The following is a 22,482-nucleotide window of genomic DNA, read 5'->3' as shown; positions in this document are numbered from 1 at the left end:
GGTGACGCCGGTTCACGGGCAGCTGCTTCTCCTGGCTCCTGCCGTGCCAGTGAAACTCCAGCGTCCTTCGGCTGGACGGGGTAGAGCGGGGGTGGGGTGAGAAGTGGGTGACGGTGGCCGTGCGGGGCAGCGGGGGGCAGGGCACTGCTGGGCCACCCTCGGGCACCCCCAGCTGTGCGGGGACTTCACGCCTCAGCCTTCCTCCCCCTCCTGGAACGGACTAGCGGGGCTTCCAGCCCGCCATGCGGGTCTCCAAACAGGGGCCCTCGAGTCTGGGGCCCGGGGGAGGGGCTCGTGGACTGGGGATCTGGGCCCTTGGGTGCCGGCTGGGAGCCGGAGAGGGTGCAGGAGAACTGGCGTCTCCTTCCCTCGGGCCACTGGCAGCCCCGGGCTGACTTTGTGTATGTGTGCTTGCGTGTGTGCGTGTGTGTGCATGTCCGTGCATGTGTATGTGCGTGTGTGTGCGTGTGTGTGCATGTGTGCGTACCTGTGTGTGCGTGTGTGCATGTGTGTGCATGTCCGTGCGTGTGTGTGCGTACCTGTGTGTGCGTGTGTGTGCATGTGTGTGTGTGCATGGGGGTGTTACACCCAGCTGTGCTTAGGGATCACTCCTTGGCTGGGATGCTGGGGTGGACCCCCAGCTGACGGCCTGCAAGGCCAGTATCCTTCCCACTGGCCTCTCTCCTCTAACCGGACCTCGACCCCAGAACCGAGGTGGGTGCTGGGAAGGTACAGGCTGAGGCGCTGCCCGGCTCTCACGGGGCAGGGCCCCTCCCCCGCCCGGAAGGCAGAGAGGAAGTGAAAGGGGGGGGCGGCACACAGCAGCCCCTGGGGCTTGGCTCCGACCCCTCAGTCAGCAGCTAAGCCCCTGCTGCCTGCGCTGGGGAGGGCGCCAGGAGGAAGCTGTGGTGAGGGTGGGGGGCCGGCCCCCACGCTGCCCCGCGAGCACGAGGCCTGGGGCTGGGTCCCGGCGTGCAGTGAGGCCGGCGGCGCTGGTGCACGCGTGAGCCTCGAGGGCTGCCTGGTGCTGGCACCGGCCCGGCTCCTTCCGGGGCAAGACGGGGGAAGGGGGCACTTTGGGGGGTTGCCGGGGGACCTCAGCTGGTGGTGCTCAGGGCCTGTGCCTGGCTCTGCCCCGGGTCGCTCCCGGCAGTGCTGGGGGGGGAGCTGGAGCCGGGCCCGGCCTCGGGGCCCGCTGGGGTCGGGCCGTCTGTCCCCGGGGCTCAGGCCGGGCTCCCTCCCTCGCTGGGGAAGGTGGGTGCTGGGAAAGCGTCTCCCGGGGGCCTCGGCAGGGCGGCAGGGCTGGGGGCGGGGATAGAGCAGAGCATGGGGAGGAGAGAGCTGGACACCCGCGTCCCTCTGCCCTGGCCCACGTTTCTCGCCGAGGGTGGTCAGGCCTGGGGCCCAGCAGAGCCACAGCCTCCCTGCTGAGGCTGACGCGAGGGGCTTCCCCCCGGCCGTGGGCTCACCAGCCCCCGCGCCCGCGCCACTGGCCCGGCCCGCACGGGCGGCACATCTGGGCACTCATGGTCCTCACCGGCCATTCACGCCTCCTCCAGGAAGGACCGAGTGGGGGCCGCTCAATCAGGGTCTCCCAGGAAGCAGCGTCGTCCCTCCTGGGGAGTGAGGCCTGGCCCGGCTCTCCCCTGTCCACCCCCGGCCAGGCCCAGAGGAGGAGCCGGAGGAGGGAGACCAACATGTGCAGGTGGCAAAGCCCATGGCGGCCACACAGAGTGGACACAAGCGCCCGAGCAGGCATGATCCGTGCCCAGCAGCAGGAGGGGTGGCGGGATTCCCGAGTGGGTGGGCTTCCCGCGGGGTGGGTGGGACTCCCTAGGAATGGGCGGGCTTGCCCAGAAATGGGTGGGACGGAACGGGTGGGCTTCCCGAGGGAACGCCGTGTTAGGGTGGTGCTCCACCGGAAGGGTGAGGCAGGGTGAGCTGCAGCCCAGAGCCGCCCCCCTGTTCTCTGTGCGCCAACACGGCCGGGGGTCCGGGCGCAGCACGGCGGGAGGAAGCGAGAGTCTGCAGTGGGACCCAGGGGATGCGGAGACGCATCCCGCGCACCCAGCTCTGCCCAAGGTCGCCAGCACGCTCTGGGCTGACGCCGCGTCTATGCGGACACAGGGACGGGGGTTTTCCTTATTCATCCTTGGGGTGCCGGGGGCGGGGGAGGTGTTGCTGCTCGGGGCCAGTGCTCGGGGGTGATGTCTGGGGGCGAGGGGCAGCACGACTGCAGCTGGTCGGCGCGTGCACGCGCTCTTGGGGCCCCGGGACTCGTCTCAAGCCAGTGACGGCTGCAGCTGGACGGCGGCAGTGTCCCCTCCCTGTCCTGGCCCCCCCGGGGCAACACGGGGGCGGGGGCCAGCGGGAGCCCCTCCGAGGGGCCGAGCCTGCAGGCCAGGCGCGCTCACCTTCCCGCCCAGCTGGGACCGGGAGGCCGGGGGCGGCGGGCGGGGGCCAGCCCGCAGTTGCTATTTCGAGGCCCGGGGCTCTGAGTGAGGGGGTGGGCGGCTGAGGCGGCCGCAACAAGAGCCTCATTGTGGCTGTACCCAGAGCTGCGGCCGCCCCCGCCTGCCTCCTCCGCCGGACACGGCCAGCGGCCCCGAGAGGCGCTCCCAGGGCCCGGGCTGCGCCGGCCCCCACTGGCAAGTCCTCTGCGGAGTCCCCGCCCGAACCCGCCACTGGCCGGCAGCCCCGTCCCCGCCCGCGCCCGGGCCCCAGCGCCTCTCCGGCCTCCTCCTGCCCGCCAGCCTCCAGCTGTCCTGGCTGCCCGGGGCCCCGGGGTGACGTCTAAGGGCCCCAGCCTCGGAACCAGCCTTCCTCTGGGCTCCGAGGGTGGGCGCAGCCCCGGGAGTCCCCCGGGAGGGACCCAGGTCCCCTCTGAGCCGTGTCCCCGCACGTCCCGGGGTGGGCGTGGAGGCGGGTGGGGGCAGGTCCTCCCTCCCTGACCGCCCTGACCGCCACCGCAGCCCGCCGTGCCTCCCCTCTCCTCCTGCTGGGGCGGGGGCGGGCAGTGAGCCTGTGCAGACACGCCGGCCACCTCGGGGCCGAGGACACGGCCCCCACGCTCGGCGTCTCTGCGTGGCCTCTGTGGATCCCCACGATGGCGGGTGGGAGCGACTATAGTCTCTGACCCCGGCCAAGGAGGGCCCAGACGCGAGGGCAGGGCGGCTCCGTCCCCTGACGCCGGGGGTCGGTCCTTCCGCCCGCGGGGTGGGATTCTGCTGCCCCCCCCATCCGTGCGATGGGAAGCAGGGTCACGGGCACCGAGCCTGAGAGCTGGCCGAGGGTGGGGCGGCTGGGAGGGGACCCTCGGACAAGGAAGGGGGCAGGGACACTCCGGTGAAGGGTGTGGGGGAAACGTCGCCCCTGACGTGAGCAGGTCGTAAAGCACAGTGCTCAGAGTCAAAAACTTAAAACTAAAGAAGGGTCAGAGGGGCTGGAGCGACAGCACAGCGCAGAGGGCGTTTGCCTTGCAAGCAGCCGACCCGGGTTCGATTCCCAGCATCCCATAAGGTCCCCGAGCACCACCAGGAGTAATTCCTGAGTGCAGAGCCAGGAGTAACCCCTGTGCATCTCCAGGTGTGACCCAAAAAGCAAAATAAAATTAAATTTTATTTTAATAAAATTTAATAAAATTTAATAAATTTTATTTTAATAAAATTAAAATAAAATTAAAATAAAAATAAGAAAGAAGGGGGCCGGAGCGACAGCACAGTGGGTAGGGCGTTGGCCTTGCACGCGGCCGACCCGGGTTCGATCCCCGGCATCCCATATGGTCCCCCAAGCACTGCCAGGAGTAATTCCTGAGTGCAAAGCCAGGAGTAACCCCTGAGCATCGCTGGGTGTGACCCAAAAAGCAAAATAAAATAAAATAAAATAAAAAAATAAAAAAGAAGGGTCAGAGTAAGCTAGGGAGCGTGTGACCCCAGGAGGTAGAGGGGCCCCTAGGCCCGTGCACACAAGCCACGGCTGACGGACGCCGCCACGCCCACCGCCCTCCCCCAACACGCCGTCAGCCTTCAGGCCTGCCGAGAAGCCGTTTCTCCAGAGCAGAGGGGAGAAGAAAAACAAACCTCTTAAGAACCTCCGATGGGGGGTGGAGGGAGGGATGGGCCGGGACGGGCGAAGGAGCCCGTGGCGAACTGGGGTTCGATCCCCGGGCAGCCTGTATGGTCCCCTGGGGCCCCGCCAGGAGTGACCGCTGAGCTCAGAGCCAGGGGCAAGCCCCAAGCGCCCCCGGGCGTGTCCCCAGCCTCGTCCCCAGCAGGCTGGACCCGCCAGCGCCCCAGAAGCTTCCAGCTGGCACAGCTGTCGCCGGCCTTCCCGCACGGTCCAGCTCGGACCCTGTCCTGCCCGTCTCAGGAGCCCCCTGCATCCCGGTGCACGGCTCAGGCGAGCCCACAGCGGGCAGTCGGGAGAGGGGGACCCCGGGGCTGACCCCCACGGCCACCCCCATGCAGAGGTGCCCTGTGCTGGGGGCGGCTCCGGGGGGTGGACGGCAGCGGGGCAGTGAGTGGATGGCCCCCACTGCCCACAGCGACTCCTCCTCGCCCCACAGACGGTCACTGGGGGAGGGCGGCCCCGGAGCTCCGTGCCAGGGGACACGGGTGGCACTGGCGGGGACACACAGGCGCCAACACCTGCTTGACGCCAGCCACAAGCCGTTTCTCAAGGGCACAGGGCCCCTGGCACAGGCCGCGCCCCCACCCTGCGCCTGCACCCCCACGTTCCCGGGGCCACCCCAGTCTCGCCACAGAGCCACCTGCGGGGTGGGATCAGGAAATGCCACCAACCAACAAGCCGATTTCTCGCCACTCCCCAGCCTCGACTTCCTGCCGGGGTCGGCTGCGGGCTCGAAGGCGCTCCCCTCGGGCACCACACCAGGATCCCCCCAAACTGTCCCCGGGCATCGGGTGCTGTCCCCAAACCCCACCCGCGCCGGGATAGGAGAATCGGGCTGTGAGTCCTGGGTTCCGGGAGTGTCCCCAGAGCCCCCCGGTTGGGCAGTGTCCCCCCAGCCAGAGGGGCCCCCGGGGGAGCGGGAGCCGGGCGGGAGCGACAGCACAGGCGGGGAGGCACCGGCCTTGCCCGTGCCCCTGAGCAGCCCCGGGAGGTCCCCCGGTTAAAAATATTAAGTGAAAGGCTGCGGATGAACATTCTGGAAACTGGCTGCTGGGAGAGGCAGCGGGGCAGGGTGGGCTGGCGGGCACTCTGAGAGGGCAGAGGGGACCCCGAGCCTGCTGAGGGGCCTCCTGGGGCTGACCGGCCTGTCCTGGCCTGGAGTCTGGAGCCTGTGTCACCCCCGAGACAGATGCCCCCTCCGACGTCCCCCGCCCCCCCGGGAAAAGCCTGGGGGGGGGGCGAGGGCCCAGGCTCTGGGGAGGGGTGTGGGGGCTGGGAGGGCAAGGCTGGTTCCGGGCAGGCCAAAGGCCGAGTGTCCACCGTCCCCAGTGGCCACAGCACATCGCAGGGGCAGGGGCTGAGCCGCCGTCCAGAACCAGCTCTGGGGCCCGAGGGCGCGGGGGGCCGGAAGGCAGCAGGGACACAGGGAGGGGACCCCGAGCCCTTCTGGGGGCCGGAGCAGATTCCGCAGGGCCTGTCCTTGTGGTGGGCCGGTGGCCAGGAAGGCCCAGCTCGGCCAGGGCCAACAGTGGCCAGTCCCCCGCCTGCCCGAGGGGCACCTGCCACTGCGTCTGCAGGAGGAGCAGGCTCGCGTGCGCTGGACAGGGCAGCTGGGCAGGGGCGGGGGCTGTCACGCTCTCCCGACCTCACGGGGGTGGGGGAGTCGCGGTGACCCAGGCCGGCCCCACTGCGGCCCCTGCCCTCTCCGGGGCACCGTCCACTCTGCACCAGGCGCCCCTTCCTGCCCGCCTCCCCCGGGCACCGACGGCCTGTGTCCCCCTCGCTGACGCCAGAGTCCGGCCTCGTGGGCCCGTGTCCACCCCATGCCCCCGGGGTGCGCTCACGGCTGCACACACTGGCCGGGGCGCGTGTCCTCCGGGCAGCTCCCGTCCACCCGCGGGCTCCTCTGCGCGGGACCATCGAGGCGCCCCAGTGGCGCCTTTCGGGCTCAGTCCTGGCCAGAGGAGCCCTGGGCAGGGCGGGGGAGGGCGCTGAGCCCCCCGCAGTGAGGTGCTGGCCCTGGACGGGGGGGGGGGGCCCTCGCCACGAGCCGCTGCCCAGGGCTGGCCATGACTGAGCGCCCGCCCGCCCGGCCCGGGCCTCTGACTCAGCTACGGGGAAGGAAGATCTCGTGCCCCGGCTCCTTCCGGCCCCCGACACGGGCCCGGCTCAGGGGCCACACACACCAGCCCCGCCCGCCCCGCACCCACGCGCCAAGCTCACTCCCAGAAGCCCTGGAGAGGTTCTGCAGGAAGGTGGCGGGGACAGGGGCGCCCCAGCCCTGGGCACACCAGAGGAGCCCCCCGGGGCTGGGAAGGGGCCTTGCGCTCTGCGGGCACCGAGGGGGGCTTTCGCTGGGCACTGGGCGTCGAACCCGGGGCCGCACGCCTCATGCGTGCTCCTCACCCAGCTATACCCCCGGGCCCTCGAGCCTGCAGCGGGTCGCGATGAGGACACAGGGCCAGGGCAGGGCTGGACACAGCTGCCCAGCCCCGTCCACGCTGGCCGGGGATGGCCAGCAGCACGGAGCCCTCTGTGGGGGTGGGAGCTGAGGTGCCCAAACCCGGGCGGGCGCCAGCAGGGGCCAGGGGCTCCCCGTGTCTGACGGAAGCGGAGGGAGAGGAGGGCCTGGCAGGGCCCCCAGCGCCGCCCGTGTCCAGGGGTCTCCCAGCACTGCCCCAGCCCTGCCCTTCTCCCCGCATCCCGGGCAGCTAGACCAGCTGGACCCAAGGAGGCTGCCCGGGACCTGCCCAGGGACCAGCTGAGCAACAGCCAGAACGGAGCCCAACGGGAAGAGGCGCAGGAAACACGACCCCTGCAGGGCCAGGGGAGGGGCAGCAGAGGCTTCCGGCAGGCAGGTTCACCCCAAACCCACCGGGGCCCGCGCCCACGGTCTGCCCTGAGAGCCCGCCCGGGCCCTGCCTCCAGCCCGCGGCTTCCCGGGAGGGCCTCCCCTCTCCCGAGCGAGCCAGGGCTGCCCTCGGTTCCCAAGATGCACAGACGGCAGCGGGGCCCAGCCCCCTCCGAGCCCAGCCGCGGAAACTGCTTATTTCAGGGGAAACCCACTTATCGCCCCCCGGCCACGCCTCCTGGCGTCCCCGCGCTGGGGCCACTGGCCTGGAGCCCTTCGGGGTCAAAGGACCAGCGCTGAGTAAACAGTTAGCAAAGGAGGAACAAACAGGGCCCAGCAGACTCTGGACTCTGCAGGGGAAGGCGACCGAGCTGGGGACAAACGGGAGGGGGGTGGGGGAGTCAGAGCTGGGCTCGGGCGGGGGAGGGGCGGCGGAGGGCCGGGCTCTGGGTGCCGGAGCCCCTCTCCTCTCTCCTCCGGCCGCCCGGCGGCTCTTCCTCAAACCTCCCCTGGCTGGCGGGCTCGCCCCATGCCCTCCTGCCCGACTGCTGAGCTGGGCGATCAGACGGCCCGACCCGGGAGCCCTGGCAGAGCCCCAGCCCCCCCCCCGCCCCGCCCCGCCTCGGGCCCTTCCAGCCACCCTCCCGCCCCCACGCTGCCTCTCCAGCCCGGCCACTTCCCGGAGTCCCATCCCCGGCCTCTGGCTGTCACGGGAGCTCAGGGACGCGTCACGGCGCAGGTGTGGCCAGCCCCTCCCGCTGACTCAGGCCCGGGTGGGCAGCTCCCGGCACCTCCTGTTTGCCAGGGTGGGCGGTGGGGCCCGGGACCCCTCCCTGCGGGGCAGAGCCGCTCTGAGGGGGCTCGCTCGAGGCCCGTCCGGGTGTGGGCGACCATGGCAGGGCCGGTGCCCAGCCCGAGGACGGGTCCAGCCTTCCCCGGGGGGTCACTGGGGCACGGGGGTGCCTCGCGGGGTCAGGCAGGACTGAGATCCAGCCGACCCCCACCCGGCCTTCTCACCCCCGCAAGGAGACTTTGCACCAGAGGCGAGCGGGCCGGAGGGCGGGCCAGGAGGACAGGGGGAAGGGGCCGGCCCAAAGTGGCTTCCAGCTGCTCTCACACCTTCCCCCTTGGGCCGAGGGAGAGGGAAAGGGCTGGAACATTCCAGAAGCCCAGTGCTCTACCCGTCCGCAGCCCCGGAGCCCGGAGCCCGGTTCCCTCTTCCCTGCCCGAGCCTGTCACGGGGCTGGCTGTGACGAGGCTGAGCGCACACGCCTGCCGCTGGACACTGCAAGATGCCTCTGACACACGTGCACACACTCCCGGCACACGTACACGCGTGTACGCACACACACACACACACACACACACAAACACACCCTCCTCGTCTCCCGCTCAGGCCTCTGCTCTCTCGTCTCCCGAGTTCCCATCCAGGCGAGGACTCGGCCGTGTCCTGTGGCCGCCCCCCCCTTCCGGCAGCCCCCCGGGACCCTGGGGGAGACGGGCCCACCCCGGCTCTAGGAGCTCTCCAGGAGCTCGGCCCCGGCAGAGCACGCGCGTGAGTGCTTGGCCCGGACAGGCACGGCGCGGCCCGAGGAAGGGCGGGCTGGGGGGTACAGGCCCGGAAGGCAGGGGAGCCCAGGACCGCGGGACCCCGTTCACAGAGCAACGCCGGGGGCACAGGGGGAGGGCGTGTCCCTGCACCAGGCCCCCCTGGGTTCGATCCCCGGCATCTCACAGACGGTCCCCGAGCACTGCCAGGAGTGATCCCTGAGTGCAGAGCCAGGAGGAACCCCTGACACCGCCAGGAGTGACCCAAAAAGCAACCCCCCCCAAAAAAAACCACCACCTTTCCCCACAGAGCCCAGGGTGTGGCCGTCGCCGGCCTCCTGCCCCGGCTCTGGACAGAGCCACCAGACTCAGACCCGGCGTGGCAGCAACCCCTGCCTGGCGCCACCCTGCACTCGTGTCCAAGTGAACAAAGACGCGTGGGGAGAGCGGAGGCAGGGGAGGGAAGAGGAGAGGAGGGTCCCGCAGCACAGGCCCCCGGGAGGCTGAGTGTCTGCCGTGCTCTGGGCCGGCCGGGGTCACAGCCACTGCCCTTCCAGCTGGCCCTTCCAGCACTTTCTCCTACTCACGCCGTAAAAGCCAAACCGACACCTTCAGCACCGAGTCAAAGGAGGCGGCGAGACCGTAAGAATAATGGGACGCGCAGAACTTCCCTGACCCCCCCCCCCCGGGGGGCTGAGCGAGCCCAGGAGCGTCTGCTGGGGCCCAGACTCCAGCTCGGGCTCCTTCCCCTCTGGCCCTGTAGGCCAGGTGACCAGGCTGGGGGGAGCAGCGTGACGAGGGACACGCAGAGGGCTCACCTGCTCTGTGGGCAGATCTCGTGTCAACCAGAGAGAGGAAAGGTGCCCCCCCACCTCCCCATGCACAGCTCCCCCGCCCCCGCCCCCCCCACAGGACTGAAGAGAAGGAAGACGAGGAGACCCAAACAGCCCGAGAGGTGCTGAGTGCCCAGGCCCACGGGAGGCAGAGGGCAGGAGGAGCAAGACAGCCCGTCCCACTGACCGAACCCGGCGCCACGTCGAGGCGGGCTGAGGCCCCGGGCAGGGGAGGGGGCGGACCCCAGGCTTCTGATACCTGGCTCGGAGGCAGCCACAGCCGCCCCATCCCGACCCCACACGCTGCCCGCCGCACCCCATTCTCCGGAGCGCGAGCACGCCTGGGCAGCATTACGTGCCACGTGGTGGCGCCTAATGGGGGCTGAGGGTGCCCGGGGCGGGCGGCAGAGTTAGACCCATGACCCCCCCGAGGGCACCGCCCGTCGGCAGCGCGGAGAGGCATGCGGGTGCTGCCCGCAAACCGAGACCCTGCCCACCCCCAGCTTGGGCGGACGCAGCACTGGGCAGCGTCTGTAGATTATGCCGCCCTGAGAGAAAGTAGTGGAAGGAGACAAGGGAATGTTCTGGAAGGAGCCGCAGGAAAAGTGGTGACCACGGCTGCTTCCCGGAGGGTCCGTGCAGGCAGACCGGCGAGATGCTGCCTGTGACCACAGCCCACTTCTGAAATAGGGGGGCCAGGACACTCCCGGGGTGCGGCATGGCCAGACCACACCGACGAGACGCCCTGACCGCGGCTCCCTCTGACACAACCACGGCCACCGCCGCCCGTGACTCCTCCTGACCCTCATCCCGCTGCCCTCGGCCACCGCCGCCCGCGACTCCTCCTGACCCTCCTCATGCCACCCGCAGTCACTCCCACGGCTCCCGGACCCGAGCCCCCAAAAGGAGCACCCCTGGTCCTTCCCAGGAGCCGGAAACGACCGGGTGCCTTTAGAGAAGGAGGGCCCGTGGGGTGGGGGGAGGAGAGAGACCCCCGCGAGGCCCACGGCCGAGGCAGAAGGGCAGCGGGGTCGGATGTGTGACCCGGAGCTCAGGCCAGGTCCAGGGCGTGGCAGGGGCAGGCGGGCCTGGGCTGCAGGGCTGGGCTCTGCGGGTGAGACGGGCGATGCTCCTGTCACCCCGAGCCCGGCCCCGGCCCCGGCCCCGGCCCCCAGCGCCGCCTTCCACCGAGCGCTCCAGGAACCTGCTCGCGGCTGTCCCCTTCCTTCCAGCAGGCGCTGACAGCGCCTTTCAGCAGGGTCGCAGGAGAGGCCGGCCAGGAGGAAGCGGGGAGGCGCTGGGCCGCCGCGTGTGCCTGATCCCGGCGCCCAGATAAGGCTCCGGGCGGGGCCCACCCGCGCACGCAGGAGCAGCTGGGAGACGCGTCCGGGAGCTGAGGGCACTGCAGCAGGCGGGGACGGCTGACCCGAGGGGGACGGTCACTCTGCAGGTTCAACCACGTCGGGGGACCAGGGGCCCCCACCCCCACTCAGAGAGCCGAGCAGGGGGGCAGAGGCAGCCCCCAAAGCGAGAGGCACCCATGGGCCCTGGCCGGGGCCCTGGGAAGGGGGTCTCGGGGAGGTGGGCGCCTGCCGGGCCGAGAGCCCAGGTCACAGAGCCGGCACCCCCCGCCTCTCTGCTGCCAGGCAGGCTGGGCACACGGGACCAGCCGGAGGTCTCGGAGCCCCGAAATAAACCGCCTGGTGCCCTCAGCTCTCTCGCTCCGGGGAAGGTTGGGGACGCAGGCAGGGGGCAGTGGCACAGTGGCCGGGCACGGGTCCCGGGGCCTGGCCGGGGTCGTCAGCGCCACACTCCTCCCGGGTCAGTTCGTCTGGGGGCCACAGCCTGAACCGGGGGCTTGATCCAGCCTGTGCTCTACCACTGAGTCCCACCCGCAGCGCCCAGGGCCCAGCAAGCGGGCCACGTGGACAGCCCAAGACCACGCGCAGACTCCGTGGCCGGGGCGTGCGCTAACAGGGCGCAGACACGCCAGACACGCGTGCGTTACGCCACACCACGTTTCAGGTGGCAGGTGGCACCGAATATACTCACGGCAAAGTATGTCAAACAAAAACACAGTGTGGCTGGGGAGAAGGGACAGTGGGTGGGCGCTTGCCTCGCACATGCCGACCCAAGTTCGACCCAAGTACGACCCAAGTTCAGCCCAGCCCGGCGAGGCTTAAGTTCCCCCAAAGACTGCCAGGAGTGGTTCCCTGAGCACCGCCACGTGTAGTCGGAAAAGCGAAACAAAATAACGCAAAAGAATGATATAGGATACAAAGTAATACTTCGATGAGTGCAACAGAGCAGCGGCACATAATAACGTACCCACTAAGCGCAGGCAGGTGTGTTTGCTCCCTGGAGGGGAGAGTGCAGGACTGAAGTGGGGACACAGAGGTGTACGCCTCCACGCACACTATACACGCACACGGCCGGGCACGGGTCCCGGGGCCTCGCAGACTCGCAGACACACGCTCACGGGCACCCACTCCAATCAAGACGGCGACCGTGGCTCCCCTGCACAGGGGCAGAGCGCGGCGTGTGGGGGAGACAGAAGCAGTCGGGAACTTTCCGCCACTGACAGGAGGTGACGGCTTCCGCCCTCCCCAGGTGACACGCGAGCGCAGGGCCCGCCCGGGGGTCGGGGCCGGGAGCCACGGGCCCCGAGAGCAGCAGCGGCGGAGCCGGGCAGTGCTCTGCGGCCGGGCTCGGGCGAGAAGGCGGTGGAAGGACAGGCCTTTATTTAGCCCTTGTTGGCGTGTGAAAATCGATACGCCCTTCCCAGCCTGTGTCTCGCAAGAAGATGTGTTTTGGGCCACTGTCCCGAAGGCGTCACCTCCCGGGCCCGGCCTTGTGGGCTCTGCGAGAGGGAGGCCCCCCGGGGCCCGCGGCCACCACCCCCGCCCCTTACCCCTGCTGGGTTCTGGACCGCCCGGTCCCCAGCACGCCCGCGTCCGTGGGCCCCGCCGGAGTGCTCGAGGCCTCTGGGCTATCCCTGGCCACGGGCATCGTCTGTGCCTGCCAGGGGTGCGGGCACTGCCCCCGGACGCCCCCTCCCGGGGCTCAGGTTCCCCTGGGCCCGGGCCCACCTCCCTGCCCACACCTCTGCTTCGCCGCCCGCCTCCCCGACTTTATAAAGGGTCCCAGAGAAGTCGCAGTGCTGCCAAATGTGCCTTTCACAGACACAAAGACTATGAAAATAGCCCGACGGGCCCTTCGGTGGCGGCTCCTCATTCTCCCATCTGCCGGGAAACAGACACACATTTGCTGCTCAACAGAAACCACCTTGTCTCGGGTCTCTCTGGGAAGGGGCCTCCGGACAGCCTCCCGCGGGGACGGCACCGGCGGGGTGGGAGTGGGCCCGCTGAGTACCCCCCAGCACACAGACACTTGAGACACTTGCTGTTCCAGACTGGCTCCCCCGGGACCCCTGGTTTCCTGCCAGGTCGGTGTGAGGTTTAAACAATGGCTCTGATGATGTAAGAGTTTCATCGTACAGACCGTGAGCTGCAACTGTTTACTAACACGGGGGAGGGGGGGCATGCCCGCTGATTATGACAGACAGTCACATTTCAGGCGCGTAAACAAAGCCTGGAAAGCTCGGCCTGGGAGGGGGAGGGGAGGAAGGTCTATATTTACTTTGAAATGCAAATTAGTCATCCGAAGGGGCCTGAGAGCCTGGGACTACATTGGATAACAGCCCTGGTCTCACATGCACCGGGAAGCCCTGGAAATGACACGGATGTTGTCGTGGGCGACTCCCCGACAATGCTGTTCTCCGCTTACACACACACACACCTCACCAAACTCTCCCGCTCCGAGTACCCCCCCACTGCTTGGGGCTCCCCTGAGCCGGTCAGAGCTGAGGGGGTGCCAAGGCCTCAGACCAAAGCCACGGCTGGCCCCCTCACACCAGAGGGGCTCCGAGAGTCCTGCCCTGATCCCGGGGCTCACCAAACCCCCCCAGGACACACGGGGCCGGGGCCTGGGGCGGCTGCCCGGGGCCATCTCTGCAAAGGGCCCAGCAGTGCGGGAAGGGAAGGGAATTTTCCAAAGCTCTCGCTTCCCCGACTCCAAGTTTGCTTCCTCAGCTGCCTTTCCTGTTTCCAAACCGGGCGTGGGACGGCCGAGGGCGGCCAGCAAGGGGACGTCGGGGCAGGCCAGGGCTGGCGCACAGAGGTTTCCATGCATCAGCAGGAAGAGCCGGGAGAGGTCAGACCATCCCGGCTGAAACCAGGGGGACAGTTCCCCCGGTGCAGGATGGAAGGCGTAGGGGAGGGGGGGAATCCTTGCAGGCGGGGGTGCTCGTCTGGGAGCACCAACCTGGAGCTGGGTGGAAGCCCACAGTTGTCCTCTCAGCCCCCGGGGGCGAGTCCCGCGGCATAGAGCCCCCTCGCCGCCCCCAAGTGCGTGTGTCTCCGCGCCCCCGCGCCCACCCCCACCCGCGCGGGGCCCGGGCGCGGGCGGGCGCGGGACGCGGGCCCTTACCTTGCTGACCACGTTCTGGACGAGGCCCGAGCGGATGCCGTAGTCCCACTCGTGACAGTCGCAGTTGGACGCGTTGTCCCCCGGGTCGGGCGGGGAGGGCAGCGGCGGCGTGTCGGGCCCGTCCCAGCCGCCGGCGCCGCCGCCGCCGTGGTGGCTCCGGTTGCCCGCGGGCCCCCAGGCGGCCGCGGCGGTGAAGGGGGTGGTGGCCGGGCCGGTCCAGTTGGCCGCGTCGGCGGCCCCCGGCGGCTCGGCGCCCTTGCCGGCCCCGCGGCACGAGAAGTTGGGCTGGTCCAGCAGGAAGGAGTCCGAGAACTGGCTGAAGCCGATGAAGAGCGCGGGGATCCAGGTGAGCAGCACGAGCGTGCGCTGGTAGCCGCCGCCCAGGCCGCCCAGGAAGGGCAGCACCGACCCGTCGTAGTCCAGCAACAGGAGGCTCGGGGCGGCGGGCGGCGCGCAGCAGCCGGGGGGCGGCGCGGGCTGGAGGTCCCCGCCGGGCGCCCCCGCGGCCGCCGCGTCCCCGGGCGGGAGCGCGCCGTTCCCCCCGGCCGCCGGCCTGTGCCCGGGCCCGCCGCCCGCCGCCTCGCGCCGCCGCTCCACGGCCATGGCCCGGGCCCGCGGCGCCGCCACGCTCGGCCGGCCGCGGGGGTCAGCGCGCGCCCCGGCCCGCGCCCCGGCCCGCGCCCATGCCCGCGCCCCCGCGCCGGCCGCCGCCGCGCATCGGCCCCCGGCGCGGCCCTGGGCGCCGCCGCTCCGCAGGGCGAGGGAGGACGCGGCCGGGCGCGCGCGGTGCGGGTCGGGCGTGCGCGCGCGGCGCTGCGGGTCGGAGCGGGGCGCGGCGCGGGGGTGCCGGGGGGTGCGGGTGGGTGCGCGGGGGGCGCGCGGGATCCGCCGCCCAGGCGCCGCCCGGAAGCCGCGAGTGCCGCCGCCGCCGCCGCCGCCGCCGCCGCCGCCGCCGCCGCCGCCGCCGAGCCGCGGGCGCTCTGGCTCGGGCTGGGCTCGCGCGCGCGGCCTCCCGCCCGCCCGCCCCGCCCGCCCGGCCCGCCCCCTCCCCCCCCCCCCCCCGCCGAGGTGGAGGTAACGCGGCACCTGCTGCGCCGCTCCGGCGCGCCAGCGCCCCCTCCGGCCGGCACGCGCCACGGACCCGCCGAGCCGCCGCGACGCGGGCCACGGAGCCACGGAGCCGCCGGGACGCCGGGCTGCAGAGGCCACGGCGCGGCCCAGCCGCCCCTGCGCCCGCCGCGGGGCCACGGAGCTGCCTCTCGGCCAAGCTGCAGGGCCGCCAGCCACGGAGCCACAGTGCCGCCTGTATGCCACGCTGCAGAGCCACCCGCCACCGAGACACAGTGCCGCCTGTATGCCATGCTGCAGAGCCGCCAGCCACGGAGCCACAGTGCCGCCTGTATGCCATGGTGCAGAGCCGCCCGCCACCGAGACACAGTGCCGCCTGTATGCCACGCTGCAGAGCCGCCCGCCATGGAGCCGCCGAGCCGCCCCTGCGCCGGCCACGGATCCACGGAGCTGCCTCTCGGCCGAGCTGCAGAGCCACCAGCCACGGAGCTGCTGAGCCGCCCCTGCGCCAGCCACGGAGCTGCCTATCAGCCAAGCTGCAGAGCTGCCAGCCACAGTGCCACCTGTATGCCACACTGCAGAGCTGCCAGCCACGGAGCCACAGTGCCGCCTGTATGCCACACTGCAGAGCCGCCAGCCACGAAGCCGCTGAGCCAACGATATGCTGAGCCACGGGGGCACAGAGATACGTGGAGCTGCAGAACCGCCAGCCACAGAGCCACTGGCCCGCCGGCCACCAAGCCAAGGGGCCACAAAGCAGTGGAGCCACGGAGCCATGAAGCCGTGGAGCCGAGGGAGAGGGCAGGACTTGGGAAAACACCCCCGGGGGGCCCAGGGGGGTGGGCGAGTTGCAGGTGTAGGTGGGCTGCGGGGAGGAGGAGCTTTGGGAGGGGTGAGGCGATGGCGGGGCACCCAGGGGTCAGCAGATGTGCTCTTCTAGTCGGGGGCTCAGCGACCCCTCAGCAACCCAGCGGTGCTTCCTCCAGGTGCGGTGGCGGTGGATTCTGGGTCGGCAGGAGCCGGAGCCGGCGGGCGGTGGGCCAGGTCCCTGTGCCGGGACCCCCGCCGGCCCCACGCACTCTCCACCAGGGCCATTTGTCCCCCCTCCATGAAGGCTGTTTAAAGTGCGATTCCTAGGACAGATGGCTAAGTCGTGGGGGCCGTGAACCCAAGGGGGCCCCCAAGACCCCCACCCGGGGCGTGCGGAGGCCAAGCACACACCCGAGTGCACCCCCTGCGCCCCTCTGTGGGCACCCTTGTGGGGCCAGCCCTGGGGCAGAGCGGGCCAGCAGCGGGGCCAGAGTCTCCCGCACCCGGTCCGGCGTGTCCCCACATGTCGGAGGCATTTCCGGGGCCCAGACGTTCGTTAATGCGGGTCCCGAGGGAGCCCGCGGCCTGCAGCCCTCCCGGGGCAGGGCGCAGCGGTGGGTGAAAGCCAGGCCTGGCCTCGCCCCGCAGAGCACTTAGCTCCCGCGGGTTTGGGTTTGTTTTTTTAACCTGCGGTTCTTTCCGCCTAGAATGGGGAACGGTGGCTGGTACCGCAGGCTGCCAGCTGCCCGGGGCCCGGCCCTCTGCAGGGCTGAGGAGTGCAGGTTAGACCCTGCGGGCAGGGCAGGGCCTGCGGGGAACCGTGTCCGAGAGGCGAGGCTCCAAACCCGCAGGTACTGCCCAGGCCTGTCCACGCTGATGACTCCGTCCACCAAACTTGCACCGTCCGATTCTTTGCCCACCCCCACAGCCCGCATAGTTGGTGTGGGGACAGCGCCCGGGCGGCGGCTCTGCTGTGTCCCCGGAAGGGCTCGCTCTGTGCTGCACCCTGACTCGGCCACGGCTTCCCTCCCTCACTGCCCACCAGGTCCACTCCGGGGTCAGGGCCTGCTCTGACGGTCACCGGAGTCTTGGATGAAGCGTCACAGGCTGCCGGCGGGTGGCTGTTCTGGGAACCTTGATCTTAGAGAACACACAAGCCGCGCGCGCCCTCCCGGCCCTCAGGGAGCGTTCCGGAGAGGCCCCGACTCCGTGGACCGAGGAGGCACGTGCTTCACGGCCGCACAGCAGACTTGGGGCCCGGCCCAGGCTCCGTGTGCTCCGTGTGGGGCAGTTCACAGGGAGCGGCCCTGCTCTCCGGGAAGGGCCGCACAGGTGATGGACGGCCTCCAGGGGGGCTCAGAAACGTGCCCTCCACACTTCAAGCTGAAGAAACCCGCGTGGAAGGTGCAGGCAGCTAGCTCCACCTCGACCCAGGCGCTGGATTAAGGTGCTCGGTCCGAGGTTTCTTTAAATGTCTCTTGAATCCATAGAACTGCCCCCCACCCCCTGGGGCTGGGGCAATAGCACAGCGGGGAGGGCGTTTGCCTTGCACCCGGCTGACCCGGGTTCGAATCCCAGCATCCCATAGGGTCCCCTGAGCACCGCCAGGGGTAATTCCTGAGTGCAGAGCCAGGAGTAAACCCTGTGCATCGCCGGGTGTGACCCAAAAAGCAAAAAAACAAAAACAAAAAAAAACATAGAACCGCCCCCTCCCCGCCCTTCTAGCCTGGAAAGTGAAAAGGTAGCTAATGTCCACAGTTAGCTTTCAGCTCAGGAAGACATAGGGGTGAATTCACGGCAGGACCAGAACCAGAGGAGTGAAGAGAAAGAATGTTCCCGCCCGCCCCCCGACCCCCAGGTATCCGGACTGAGTGACCAGTGTGGGCAACGGTCAGCACCTCTGGAACCGCTCCGTGCTTCTGTTTTCTCCTTCATCTACCACTGTGCACCCCTAGGCAGGTGCCATGTTCTCAGCTGTGTCTGGGGCCCAACGCAGTCCTGGGCACATGTGGAACACTCAATACAGATCTGTTGAATTGATGATTTTACCAACATGTCACCGGCTCGCGGCTCTCTCCGCCACGGTCCCCCCCTCCGTTTGCTCTCACCCCTTCGTCCCTCCCCCGGCGCCCTGCCCAGGCGCCCCAGCTGCACCGCCCACGCCGGCCAGGCCCATGGTTCCCGTGCACCAGGCCATTCCTTTCCTCAGGGCAAGTTCTTGTGGTCAGCGGATCGGCTCCCACGGGGGAGTCCTTGCGGGCGGCGAGTAGCCTGCAGGCCAGCACAGCCCACATGGCCCACGGTGTTTCCAGAAGCATCGCTGCCGAACTGGGAAAGCAGGCGGTCGAACACTAGGAAAGAACCTGGGCCAGAGCGATAGTCCAGTGGGGAGGGCGTTTGCCTTGCACGCGGCCGACCCGGGTTCGATCCCCAGCATCCCGTAGGGTCCCACCCTAGCACTGCCAGGAGTGATTCCTGAGTGCAGAGCCAAGAGGAACCCCCAAGCACCGCTGGGTGTGACCCAAAAACCAAAACAAAAGAAAGTTGAAAGAAAGAAAGGAAGGAAGGAAGGAAGGAAGAAAGGAAGAAAGGAAGGAAGAAAGAAAAAGGGAAAAAGAAACCCACCGCAGACGTCTGGACCCTCGGAATCCCCTGTGCAAAATTCTGCTGCAAGGCAGTAACTTGCCTTAATATGCGCATTTGTCCCCCTCAAAAATCTGTGACCCAAATTGACAGGGACTATTTCATCTCCATTAAAAAAAAATCAAATCATCCCCTCTTCTCTTGAGAGCACATTGGATAATCAGGCTGGTTTATGATTTCTCAATAATGAAAAAGTCAAGAAATAAAAGCTGCAACACAATCACCGACACGCCGCAGTTACTTGTCTTACTCCCTTCTCGGCAGTGCGGGAGGCCGAGGCCAGCCTCACACGTTCGAGACACACCTGGCGCTGAGGCGTGCAAGCCTCTGCTCGGGAACAATTTTATTTCTTTGGAGAAACAGGAGCAAAAATATTTTTTTTTAGCTTCTGCCGTTGACAGAAATCTCATTTAAAATCCTCCATAATGTGTCAGTTCGAAGCGAAAGGTGTCATGGTTAATTAAATGAAAATGTAAAATATTACAGCAAATGGTTTTCATATTAGTTTTACCTGCAACTCGTGTTTTTATTTATGTTTGAAATATCTACGTGCCCCACTTTAGAATATCTTTCTTTTTTTTTTTTTTTTGGTACTGCAGTTCAGTCCTTTTTCTTTCAAATAAGCATTTGAAAAGCAGGTTATCTTGAATTCTGGAAGCAAGCGGGAGAGAAGCTCGTGCAATCAGCCCAGACCACGTGCACTAGGGCCGTATTTCTAGCGTCTGACTTTTGGAATGTTCACCGTGAGACTCTAACAAGAAATTTCGCATTTACAGAACCTAACATGAGTGAAAATGAAAAAGTTACTTTTATTTGGTGGCAGGAATAATAACAATGTCACAAAATGTATCCCAGGGAAAACTGCAGGTGTTATCTGGGGAGAATCGTGGGGAGTATTAGCCAAATTCCTGCCTCTGATCAAAGGGCCACGGGAAGATAAAGAAGCAGTGAAGAGCAGCCGCCAGAACAAGAGGCCATTCAATTGTAAATGTGATTGATAGGGCCCAATTACTTCTAAAGGCTTGGCCCAAATTTAATCTTGAACTCCTTTATTGAGTTAAAAAAAACAATTAGTATAACAAATGGATCTAGAATTGGATGTTGTCTTTTGTTTGCTAAAAATCACAGATGTCACTTTTATTTTATTGTGCTTAAGAATTCTCCCTCCCTCCCTCCCTATCTCTCTCTCTCTCTCTCTCTCTCTCTCTCTCTCTTGCTCCCTCCCTCCCCCCCCCACACACACAATGTCAGGACTTACAGGTGAATGTCTCATTTCAGCACGGAAACGGCCTCTGGATTAACAACAGCCACCCAGAAATCTGCCAACGGGCCTGGGGTTCCACCTAAGGTCGTTAACAAGCGGCTCTAGGGGAATAATCAGTGTGAGAACCACAATCAGTGACCTGGGTTTGGAGGAAGGAACGTCCACTTCCCGTCTGAGATAAAGGAACGGCTTGAAACAGCCCCTGTTCCCTGCTGGTCTTGGGGGGGGGGTGCTCGGTGGGTGCAGGGCTTCCCTCTGTCCACAAGCCCCTCACTGCCTGCAGCGACCCCCCACCCGCCCCTCGTGCCCTTTCAGTGCAAGATTTTTTGACCAAAGCAAAGTTTTAGCTCACCTTTTTGTCTCGGATGAGGTGGATTTGAGTTTATAAAAGTTCTCCCTCCCGTTAAAAACTGACCGTGAAGGTCTGTTATCTCTGACGTGTGGGCGGCCCGGAGGGAGGGTTAAGAAACTTTGTATCCCTCTAGGAAGGCCGCTACAAATATGGGAAGCCACAGAGGCTAGCTTCCCCCTCCAGCCCTGGGGCGGGCGGGAGGGTGGGTGGGCAAACCCACTCTCCGTGCAGGGCCAGCGACCAGATCGGGCCCCCTGCCTTAGCCCCCTGAGCCATCTGCCCGCCCCTAAGTTGTCAACATTTTAAGTAAAGTAACACCCTTCGTGATACACACGATGAGCGCTCCCGGCCCTGGCTTTGGCTTCTTGAGTGGAAGGGAGCAAGGCTTCTGGGTGGGGGCAGTGGTGGGGCAGAGACCCCCTAAGATGGCCCTGGGCCGTGTTTCATGCCTACAAGTTAAGAAGCGCCAACCCCCACCCCCACGTGCACGCCTGTGGGTGGGCTTAGCCAGGGCCACGGGGAGAAAAAGCCTCATCCCGGCAGCAAGAGCCCGTGGGGCTGGGGGATAAGGCCGCACGCGCCCGGGGGCAGAAGCTGGAGAAAGAAAGAGGAGGCAGAGCCCCTGCAGAGGGGCCCAGCGACTGTCCACTCCACGCACGTGGACGCGGGGGGCAGCGCTTCCTCCCTCACGAAGAAGACAGAGGGGGAGCGGGGCCCACGTTTCACACGTGCAAGGATGGAGCTGAGCCCCTGCCCCCGGCACCCGGGGGTCTTCGGGGTGGGGGGCACCGGGGAGCAACAGGAATGGCCCCTGGGCGCAGAGGGAGCCCCCTCCCCCTGCTGTCGGCGGATGGGCAGTGTGGAAAGGAGAAGGGGAAGGTTGAGACCCAGGCCCCGCTGACAGCAACTGCACCAAGCCCCTGAGGACGGCCTCGGGCCTCTGTGCCCCCCAAGCCTCGAGGAAGGGCATCGGACACGTCCCAGCCGAGGGCCGAGGACGTCCTCTGGAGAGCCTGGCCAGGCTGGAAACGCTCGCGCGCGCGATGCTAGAAGCAGGGGAGGCGCGGCGGGGGGCATGGGAGTGCCAGTCTTCCCCGGGACTGAGGACGGTAGGAAACAGCGAGAGAACCTGGGGGGCTGAGCGTGGCCACAGTGATGAGGCCAGTCGGGACCGCTTTGCTGAGACAGCAGAACCGGGGCCTTATTGTGTGTTTTGGTGTGTTGGGGGGTGTCAGGACTGGGGACCTGTGGGCACCCCCGGCCGGGGCAGCTGCTGCTCCCAGCTCTGTGCCTGGGGCGCGGGGTGGGCGCGATCCCAGGCTGTCCGAGCCCCCTCCCCGCCGCCCGCCCAGGCGTCAGCCGTGTGCCGGGAAGCCGGGGCGTGGCACTCGGGGACGCTCTGTTCTCTCCGCAGCGGCTGCCGCTGACCTGTACCCGTACCTCGTACGGTTTACACTTTCTTCTAAACATTTTTATTTTAAACGCCGTGCCGTGCTCCTTCAGTACCAGTATTTCCTCTGAGGCTCCCAGTGGTTCCCTCCGTACCCTTTCTGTGGCTCCGATTCTGTTTCCAGCCCAGTAAACATCCCGCCGTCCGCGCACAGAGTGGCTGCAGAGCGGGAGAGGACCGGCCACTCACTAACAGTCGCTCATTAAACGCGCCAACGATGTGTTGAAAGTGAAGTTTAATAAAGCATTATTAGGGGCACGGCCCTTACGAGAACAGCCCCGCCTGGGGGAGGGCGTGTGCCCAGGGTGGTCTGCTGTTTTCTTTCCCTGTTTAAAACCTGTCTTTGTTCTGGCTGGGGCGGGACGACACCTGCCGGTCCTCGAGGGGTGCTCCCGACGTGGTGCTCTGTGATCCCTCCCACAGGAAGGAGTGGAGGAGCAGGTCCGTCCTGACCCAGCCCAGAGGGCCAGCCGCGTCAAGCACATAAAACTGGGGGGAGGGAGGGGCTGGAGCAATAGCACAGCGGGTAGGGCATTTGCCTTGCACTCGGCCCAACCCGAGTTCGATTCCCAGCATCCCATATGGTCCCCTGAGCATCGCCAGGGGTAATTCCTGAGTGCAGAGCCAGGAGTGACCCCTGTGCATCGCCGGGTGTGACTCAAAAAGCAAAAAAAAAAAAAAAAAAAAACCCAAAAAAACTGGGGGGGGAGGGAGATTTGACGGGGAGTGTCTGTGGCCCTCCCGCAGGGCTCCTGCAGTTCTGGATACCCCCCGCCAGGGCCGGGAGGCGGCCTAGTGGTTAGCGCTGGCCTGGCAAGGGTGAGACCCCCGGCCCAGCCCCGGCCCACAGAGACCAGGAGAAACGAAACGGGGTGATTCGCTGTTCCGTGCCACCCGGGTAAGCCGGGAAGGCCAGACGGCCCTCGGAAACTGCTCGGCTCTGGGTGAGGGCTTGGCAGCGTGCGCCTGCCAGCCAGCACCTCGCCGGGATGCCGAGACCCCCACGAGTCTGAGGCACCACTTTGCAGACCAGACCCCAGTCCCGCT

General features: G+C 67.2%; 1 protein-coding gene across 3 annotated transcripts in view; it reads right to left on the bottom strand.

Moving 5' to 3' along the window:
• Positions 1-14,451, bottom strand: part of SLC22A23 (solute carrier family 22 member 23) — a 72,611-nt gene extending 58,160 nt beyond the window's left edge. For all 3 annotated transcript variants that reach the window (XM_055126769.1, XM_055126770.1, XM_055126771.1), the window contains exon 1: positions 13,849-14,451. In XM_055126769.1, coding sequence (XP_054982744.1) covers positions 13,849-14,451 — 603 coding nt within the window. The remainder of the gene's footprint in view (positions 1-13,848) is intronic.
• Positions 14,452-22,482: the final 8,031 nt, after the last annotated feature.

This window comes from Sorex araneus, chromosome 2 (genome assembly GCF_027595985.1).
Source record: "Sorex araneus isolate mSorAra2 chromosome 2, mSorAra2.pri, whole genome shotgun sequence".
NCBI classification, from domain to species: Eukaryota; Metazoa; Chordata; class Mammalia; order Eulipotyphla; family Soricidae; genus Sorex; species Sorex araneus.
Note: the sequence above shows the minus strand (reverse complement) of the source record. Positions and strands in the feature narration are given on the sequence as shown.